At 30.2% G+C, this 9,754-nt stretch overlaps 1 protein-coding gene across 1 annotated transcript; it reads left to right on the forward strand.

Moving 5' to 3' along the window:
* Nucleotides 1–7,259: 7,259 nt before the first annotated feature.
* Nucleotides 7,260–9,247, forward strand: LOC146919535 (E3 ubiquitin-protein ligase BOI-like). The gene is made up of 3 exons (XM_085712960.1): nucleotides 7,260–7,880; nucleotides 8,004–8,344; nucleotides 8,474–9,247. The coding sequence occupies exons 1-3, from the start codon at nucleotides 7,736–7,738 to the stop codon at nucleotides 9,005–9,007; spliced, it is 1,020 nt and encodes a 339-aa protein (XP_085569086.1). The 5' UTR covers nucleotides 7,260–7,735; the 3' UTR covers nucleotides 9,008–9,247.
* Nucleotides 9,248–9,754: the final 507 nt, after the last annotated feature.

The raw sequence follows: 9,754 nt of genomic DNA on the forward strand, positions 1-9,754 counted from the left end.
AAAGGGATTTCGACCAATAACAGACAGACTTCGACACACCGCAATTTCGACCAAAGACAATGAGAAATAATTCGAAGTTTCAATTGGAGCGCATGGCGGGAAACAAGGCTGAAGTGCATTGAAGATTATTTCCTAGTGTCTTAGTGCATGAAAGTTATTTTCTAGTGTCTTGTAATTATGCCAAGTGTAGGGCTCTAAGTATAGGAAGTTATTGGTAGTTTTTCATGCAAGGTCTATATATATCAGTTTGTAATAATAACAAAGGGTTGGTTTCTTGATTTCTAAAAACTCTGCAACACCCACGCCATGGGAGCAAACGGGTTCAGGAGTGTATGGATTGATAGATTCCAACCACCCTCTACATTCCTGCAATTTAATGTAATTGTTCTTGTTTTACTTTCCTTTTTCTTTTGCATTTCTTTTCATCTTTATTCTATTTCCTTTTCTTTTTAACATGCTCACTTGAGCAATTTTCTATAATGTTGTCATGAGACAACTTGTTATTACAATATGTTGGAAGCAATTCTGACATTAATGTTCTTAAAAGAATGTATGAAGTGTTGATTATCTTAAACTGCGAGGCTTGAACGATCCCCCTTTAAAAACACATTTGTTGCCATCGATGGCAAATGAAGTTTACGTTACCAAAAATCGGTGTAAACAATCAGTAAGCATTAAATGCTGTCTGATATGCATTAAATGCAATATTGTGTCATCAAAGACCCGTGACCTTAAGATGCTCGTAATTGAACCTACTTACGCCAGTTTAACAATATTATTGGATAATACGACACAATCGATCAAAATTACACTAAAACATCATTTTTTTCACAATCACATAATCACACATAACGATCCAAACGGTCCTAATTACACAAATTCGCCGGTGATGACCCGTAATCATTTAAACACATTTAATGACACGTAAACGATCCAAATTACACAAATTTGTCCATAAATTTATAAAATTACATAATCTCACATAAACGGTCAAACATTAGACTATTACACTTAAATAATGATTACACTTCAACGGATCGGACAAAAAGATACAAAGTATTATTCTCAACCATTACCCTAAACATGAAATCAACGTTGCTATCATCTTTGAGAAGTTGTGGATAATACACGGTCTTCCAGAAGTCCTCTTCCTTATCCTCCCCCAAGTCCAGGCCTGACACATTTACTATCACATCACGTGTTCTATGATTTGAACCAATATGGATAAAGAAGTCTTCAAGCTTTGCCTTCAACTCATCCAACTTGTCGGTGTGGTTTACAGTGAACCAAGCCTTCAAGGTTCGGTTTCTTCATTGTTTTATGTGGCTTGTATATCCCACTCCTTTCACATTGCATCGTCAAGTACGGCCTTTTTATAACGGATTTATCTATACAAACACCAAATCCGACCTTTACCCCTTGTCCGCGAACCCAAGTAAGTAACTCTTCTCGCTCTCTCCATCTTGCTTTGTTGTAAAAAATGAGGCAGTGTCACGAGCTTCACAAATAACACTGGTAAGTATGAAGGATGATAAGTATGAAGGATGATACGACTCAAGGTGATACGACTCAAGGTGCCTGTGACTCGATTCAAATGAACCCATATGAAGATTGAATCGATTCAACCATCATGTGAATCGATTTAGAGCAAGTCAGAGAGTTTTGTGAGACGATTCAAGTAAGAAAAGAAACGATACATGCATGAATCGATTCAAATAGATGTGAATCGATTCACACGAAGTCAGGGACTTCATTGAATCGATTCAGACTATAATGAGTCGATTCAAACTGATTCAAAATGAATTTTGACACATGTTCTTAAGCGACACAAAAACACAAGACCAAAATAGACTCTAGGGTGCTTTAACATGCTACTTAATCAAAAACATAAAACTATCTAAGCCATGCTAAGGAACATCATCAAAAATATAAAACTAAACAGTAAGATCTTCAACGGTGAAATAGTTTATCAACTAAAAGGACCTATTCGAAACTTTTGAAACTTAAAGGACTAACTTGGGAATTCTATCAAATTAAAAGGACCTAATTGAAATTTTCGAAAGTTAAAGGACTAACTTGTAAATTATGTCAAACTAAAAGGACCAAAAGTGGTATTTGACCGAATATATATATATATATATATATATATATATATATATATATATATATATATATATTGGTTTTGCTAGAAGACACCTTCTATGAAGGTGTCTTCTAGCAAATTATTCTATGAACATTTGTTAAAAGACACCAATTAATTTTTATGAAGGTGTCTTTTAGCAAAGTTGTAACTAAAAAGTGAAAATCACACCTTGAGGTGTGGATTGCTAAAAGACACCTTCATGGATGGCTTATAGCAAAACTCTCTCTCTCTCTCTCTCTCTATCTATATATATATATATATATATATATATATATATATATATATATATATATATATATATATATATATATATATATATATATATATACACACACACACACACTCCACTAAAAAAACCAAGCATTAGCGCTTCAACACCTTATTTGTAAACGCTAAGCGGTTTGAGTAGTAAAACCACTAAAATGTCTTTTTTTCTATAAAATCTTATAGAAAAAAAAAGACATTTTATAAAACCATATATATGATTATGTGTGTACGATGTGTCATATAAGCCTCATATTTGATAGTAAAATGAGTGTTGAATAATATATAAGTGAGAAAACTCATAATTCTAATGTCTTGAGTTTTTGGTTAAAAAAATCATGTTCAACTGACTTATGTTAGTGTAGTTGTTCAAAGTACAATATGGTTGATCTTTCGAACTTTTCTCGTGAATCAACAATGATATCAGCGATTGTTTCCTTGTGTTAAAAGTCTTTACAACAACGGTGGTCAAAAACAATGTATAGGTTAAAGTCTTTCATCTAAATTTGAACATAATAAAATTGTAACATTTTATCTTTTAACTAAAAACAGTTGAATTACCTAATTCCACTACATTTTAAATTTATCTAAATAAGTTGCTTGAAAATCGACCTAACCCATGTCCCTTTTTCTTTTTTGGGGCTAACTTTTATTTGTGGTTTTTTTTTTAGGCGAACCTACCCATGTCATAAAAGCTTTCAAAGTCACGAAGTATTAATATTACCCCATGAAAATCTACAATTACTCCTTAACAACCGTTGATGTTCATAGGATTTATACATTTCACAAAATGCATGCTTGGAGCAATAGTGTTAGCGTAATGTCTAGTGAAATATGTTCTCATGAATAGTTACTTCTTCAAAATAAAATAAAATAAAAAATTGTTCTCGTAATTACTAACAAATTAATATTTTCTTTAGTGAGATTTGAATTCACGAACGTTACTATGATTTGTTTAAACATAAAAAATTAAATATGATGACATTACCAAGCATAAATAAATATTAAATAAAATCCGCCACTCCCTTTTCAACCAAAAGAAAAGTAAATTATAGATAGGAACATAAAATTATTGTTTCAAAACGTAGTTATAAAAAAAAAACGTAGTTATAAAAGAATTATTTATTCTTCTTTATCATATCATCAATTTCAAAACGTAGTTACAAAATAATTCTTTAAATTATTTTGATTCTTTTGCATAAAAACAAGAGTTTTTTTAGCTAAAATAGTGTAAATAAACAAAATCTTAACATTATTTCTCATTGAATAACACTGTAGCATTATTTTACATTAAAAATGCATGTATTTTTCTTCCTTATTTGATTAGTAACCTTTTTTAGGAGTATCTGATTAAGAAATGAGAATCTTAACCATTTTCCTCCCAATACCTTATTGTAACTTTAAAAAATGAGAATAATTAAAAATATATTTTCTTTTTTGGGCGAAAGTAATTTATTTATATTTGAATTTGAATGAATAAAAAAAAAGTTACTGATGTACCAAAAAAAAAAAAGTTGCTGATTTGTAAACGGATACAAAATGTTAAAGCCATATAATAGCCTTGATTGGTTTTTGGCTTAATAGCACCTTTGGCCCCCTATGTTTGCAAAAATTGCGATTTTGGCCCCCTATATTTAAAAACTACAAAACCGCCCCTTATGTTTCGGTTTCGTTGCACTTTTGGCCCCCAGGTTCAATTTTGACCAGGTCCACGCTGACATGGCACCCACATCACTTATGTGTGGGGCCAAAATCGCAACTTTTGCAAATATAGGGGGCCAAGAGTGCTATTAAGCCTATTTTTTATTTTTATTTTAATTCATTTTCTTTTTTTTTCCATTTTTTTTCTTTTAAAAAAATTAAAAAAAGAGGGAAAATTAATAAAAATTGAAAATAATGAAAAAATTTAAAAAAATTGGAAAAATTAATAAGAATGAAATCAAAAATCTGGAAAAAAAATTTTCGCATGACATGTGTGTATATACATACCACATCATTAAATCATTTTAATAATAAAAAATTTCGCATGACATGTGTGTATATACATACCACATCATTAAAAACTGAAAATCTTTTAAAAATAACAAAAAATCAGATTATTTTTAAAAAAAAATAAAAGATTGATTTTTTTTTTTTAAATTTTAAAAATAACAAAAAATCAGATTATTTTTTCGAAAAATAAAAGAAAAAGGCAGAAAAGACATTTTGATTTTTTTTCGAAATTTAAAAAATTAGAAAAAAGTTCGGATTTTTTTCGAAATTTAGAAGATATTTAAAAATACTAGAATTTAATTTTCAAAATAAAAAAAGTTTAGAGTTTTTTGCGAAATAAGAAAAACTAGAAAATATTTAAAATTTTAAAAATCTGGATATATATTTTTTTAAAATCCAATTACAATAGAAAAATTAAATTTTAAAAATCATATAATCTGAAGAAAAAAAATTGATTTTAGTTTAATTAAAAATTTAGGAAAAAAATCTGAGAAGCTTGAATTACATAGGAATATTTTTGTAAAAAGAAATATTAATGCGTGTAAAATTTTAAAATTTGTCTTATTTAAGAGACATTAAAGTTTAAAAAGTGAGTACCTCAAGTTGCTCTTCCAATCTCTTTTGAACTAATATTGATTTTTTTTTCTTCGGATTATATGATTTTCAAAATTTAATTTTCATATTGTAATTGGATTTTAAAAAAATATATATCCAGATTTTTAAAATTTTAAATATTTTCCAGTTTTTTTATTTCGCAAAAAAATCTAAACTTTTTTTATTTTGAAAATTAAATTCCAGTATTTTTAAATATCTTCTAAATTTCGAAAAAAAATCCGAACTTTTTTCTAATTTTTTAAATTTCGAAAAAAAATCTAAATGTCTTTTCTGCTTTTTTCTTTTATTTTTCGAAAAAAATAATCTGATTTTTTGTTATTTTTAAAATTTAAAAAAATAATCTGATTTTTTGTTATTTTTAAAAGATTTTCAGTTTTTAATGTTTTTTTTATTATTAAAATATACACACATGTCATGGGAAATTTTTTTTTCCAAATTTTTGTTTTCATTCTTATTAATTTTTTCAGTATTTTTTTCATTATTTTCAAATTTTATTAATTTTCCCTTTTTTTTAATTTTTTCAAAACAAAAAAATGGAAAAAAAAAAGAAAAATAATTAAAGAAAATAAAAAGTAGGCTTAATAGCACTTTTGGCCCCCTATGTTTGCAAAAGTTGCAATTTTGGCCCCTCACATAAGTGATGTGGGTGCCATGTCAGTGTGTACCAGGTCAAAATTGAACCTGGGGGCCAAAAGTGCAACGAAACCGAAACATAAGGGGCGGTTTTGTAGTTTTTAAATATAGGGGGCCAAAATCGCAATTTTTGCAAATATAGGGGGCCAAAAGTGCTATTAAGCCTTTGGTTTTTAAGAAAAAGTTAAAATAGTCAATTTTGTTACAGCTAAATTATGTCGGGTTTGAATGTTTCTTCTTATCACTGATGTGTGTTACCCATAGGATTATAGTTTGCTACGTTAGATTTTTGGCTAATTGAAATAGTCATGCGTGAAATCCAATCCAAGAAGGAAAAAAATTAGATTAGAAAAGAAAGCGTGATTAATCAATCAATGTAGCTCACACAAAAGTGCAATTAGATCGGGGATGATTTGATTTGTTCATCAATTTCTATTACAAGAATTCATGCAGCTGTTAATTATAGGCTTGAACACTCAACCTAGTATAAATTTAAAAAAGATAAAAAAAAAAAAAAAGAAGACTAAATTAGAGAAAGGACGTTTTTATCAAATTTCTTGGTTTACCAAACATGTATTAAGAATGCTGTTAAAGTTAGTCAAAACTTTCCGCTTGCCTTAACTATTATTTGATTAAAAAATTACATAATTTGAAAATAGAACAACATCAAATTAAGAAAAGAAATTTTGTTCATTTTTACCTTTAAAACCCCTAGGAGATATCGTGATAGAAATATTTCTAAAGAAAAACCTTAATGCAAACGATATAAACAAAAAACAATCGTAACTTTGGTGAATGGTTGATGTAAAAAAAACTTAGGAAAGAAAAAAAAAATACTTATCTAGGTGGCATGTCAATGACAATTTTTTACAAAAAGCTGTAAAAGATTAGTATATTAGATTTGGTGAATAGAGAAATATTATTTTCCACGTGGGAATGCATCTTTTTTTCTGATAAGTTCAGGAACCTCTCAATTATCCAAGAGGTAATTAAAAAATGAAATACGGTTATCGAGTGATTATCAATTTATTTTAATATAGATTAGTATAGTATTATGTGTGTGCCTAAAAACAAAGAATAATAGAAAAATTGAAAGCAAAACAAGGAAGGAAAAAAGATTGTGAAAAAAGCAAAGCTGGCACAAGACGCATGGGGCATAGCATATATATACAAACAATTCCAGCAAGCGGCAGAAACCTGCACAACCCAACAACAACAACAATACATCACCCATTTACCAACGCCTCCTTCATTCACACACACTAATCCAAGCAACCTTTTATTTATAATAACTCGTATTCGACCTAAAATCCGACTAATATTTATTTAACTTGTACTCGACTCAATGACAGACTAATTTAAAGACGATTTGCACCGTTCATTAACCATAGTAAAGTTCTGCATGGATTGACCTAACATAATAAAATTATTATTTATGGAAAATAAGTGATTAAAAATAATAAAACTAAATTAGGAATATATTTATTTTATTTATTTATTTATTAGGATGGGATATTATTGACATAAATAAATAAATAAATAAAAATAGGTGTAATGATGTATGTAATATTAGGAAAAGTATAATTTGAGAAGGGGACAGTAGTTGTTGTTCGTGAAGAGAAGAGAAGAGAAGAAAAGAAAAGAAAAGGTAGATGGGTGTTCCACGCGAAGAAGAGAAATAATAAGGTGTCTCTCTCTTGGACTCATTCGTATCTCTCCAACCTCTATTTCCAAAACAACGTAAAGTAGGTGAAAACAATGAACTATAAGAAACAAACATAGATAGGAGTACTACAACCAATACTAGTGGTGGTGCCACCATTGCGTTGGTTTTGTGAATTCCCTTCCCTATTTTCTTTTCTTTTCTTTTCTTTTCTTTTTATTTAATTTGGTCTTCTCTGATATTGAAGAGTCCGTCTTAATTTACTTATATCTCTCTCTCTCTCTCTCATTTCATTTATTCATTTCATTCTTATTATGCGTTTGTGATTACTATTTACTACTAGTACACCTCCTTTAATTCCTTCATCTATTCCCCACCTTGTTTCTTGTTTACCCATTACAATTTCCCATATTATATTATATTCAATGGCTGTTCAAGCTCAATACCCTTCCAATGTACTCTTTCTCAACAATAAAAACGGTCAAGAACAAGGACAACATGATCAATATTCATTGCAACCACAACCTGCTCCTCCTGATCAATCCAATATAATGTTATTCAACACTACAGGTATGCATCTTTCATAACCTCTCTTTTTTCTAAGAGAAAAATGCATGATGTATATTTATTTAAACCAATCAAACAAACCAAATTCCTGAAGAAAAAAAAAATATCATTTTTGATTGAATATAGGTGCTAATTCTCGAAAGAGAGGAAGAGAAACTGGTGGAGTTATGCAACAATCTCAAAATATGATGAATCAATTCTCTTTACAATCTCACACTCCTCATCTTATTGATCTCACTCAACTCCAAAATCATCATCAACAACAACAACAACAGAATCAAAACATTGTTTCTACAGGTTTAGGTTTATCCTTTGGTGATCAACAACATCAAAGACTACAATTGCTACAACAACAACAACAACAACATGGGTGTCATTCCTCTCATTTCTTGTCTCTATTGTCAAATGGTTTAGCTTCACAAATCAAACAACAAAAAGATGAAATTGACCAATTCCTTCAAGCCCAGGTACAATTCTTCCATATGTTAACAATTTCTGTGTTACAGTAGAATTGGATTAGTGGGTCATTGAAATGAATATCAAATTTCCAAAGAATGAAATTTTTTTATTAAAGTTTTAATTATTTTTTTTTTTAGGGAGAAGAGTTGCAACGGACAATAGAAGAAAAGAGACAGAGAAACTATCGGGCGATAATAAAGACAGCTGAGGAAACGGTGGCGCGTCGATTAAGAGAAAAGGAAATTGATTTACAAAAAGCCACGCGCAGAAACGCCGAGTTAGAAGCACGCGCGGCGCATCTTAGAAACGAAGCACAACTTTGGCAAGCAAAAGCGAAAGAACAAGAAGCAACAGCTATTTCTCTTCAAACACAGCTGCATCATGCTATGATGAGCGGTGGCGCAGAAAACAGAGGTGAAAATGAATGTGGGCTATCATGCGCCTTAGGTGTTGAGGGTCATGCCGAAGATGCGGAGTCGGGTTATATTGACCCGGAAAGGGCTGTTGTTGGGTCGGGTCCTAAATGTAGAGGGTGTGGAGAACGGGTTGCTTCGGTTGTTGTGTTGCCGTGTCGACATTTATGTGTTTGTACTGAATGTGACACACGTTTCGGTGTTTGCCCCGTTTGTTTCACTGTTAAAAATTCAACCGTTGAGGTTTATTTATCTTAGGTTGTTGATTTTCACAATCACATGATGCATGTGTTTGTTCATCAGAATTGTCACAGCCAAAAATTAAATAAAAAAGGGATAGATAGTGTTAAAAAAACAATGACCTAGGGGTGGATGAATGTACATGTCATGGCCACATGGATAGTGGCATTTTTTTGTTGTTGGTTCTTCACTCTTTTGGAAATTTTATTCTATTGAATTTTTATATTTAATATTATTATTATTCTTTTATTTTATAAATTCTTGACCTTGATGTCTTTTTTAAATTCATGATGTTATTGTATGGTTGTCTCTATGTAGATGTAAGAATCTTGCATTATTTTGAAAAGCCTTGTTGATATGGGTTTTTTTGCAAGTAGGATGGATGCTTGTTGCACAAGGCTTTGTTTGTAATTTTTTTGTAGATGAATTTGGGAAGTGATTTAGGATATGTGGAACATTGCTTCAATAAGATTTTCTACTGGAATCTTCTTTGTTAATAGGGTGGTCCAGACGGTGGAAATTGGAATGCGTCTGAGTCAGGTAAGTGGCAAAAGAATACATATCTTTTGAAATTTGAGATGCTTTTATCTTTATAAAGTTTAGTATGGTAAAGTCACATATGGTGAGACAATTTAGTTATGGGCACAATTTGTGTGATATTTTTTTACTGTAGAGACTTAAAGATAAAGAAGAAAGTTAGATGGTGTGTATGGAAATATGTTTGCCGTGACGAATCTTAATGTTGGTATTTGGGGACCAGGTCAC

Source organism: Medicago sativa, chromosome 5 (genome assembly GCF_051527215.1).
Source record: "Medicago sativa cultivar Bolivia chromosome 5, Bolivia_mono, whole genome shotgun sequence".
NCBI lineage: Eukaryota > Viridiplantae > Streptophyta > Magnoliopsida > Fabales > Fabaceae > Medicago > Medicago sativa.

Excerpts from the sequence above, each read along its gene's own strand:
- LOC146919535 (XM_085712960.1), top strand. The coding sequence starts at position 7,736 with ATGGCTGTTCAAGCTCAATACCCTTCCAATGTACTCTTTCTCAACAAT. Across the intron at positions 7,881-8,003 it reads AATGTTATTCAACACTACAG|GTGCTAATTCTCGAAAGAGA; the intron begins GTATGCATCTTT and ends GATTGAATATAG. Across the intron at positions 8,345-8,473 it reads ACCAATTCCTTCAAGCCCAG|GGAGAAGAGTTGCAACGGAC; the intron begins GTACAATTCTTC and ends TTTTTTTTTTAG.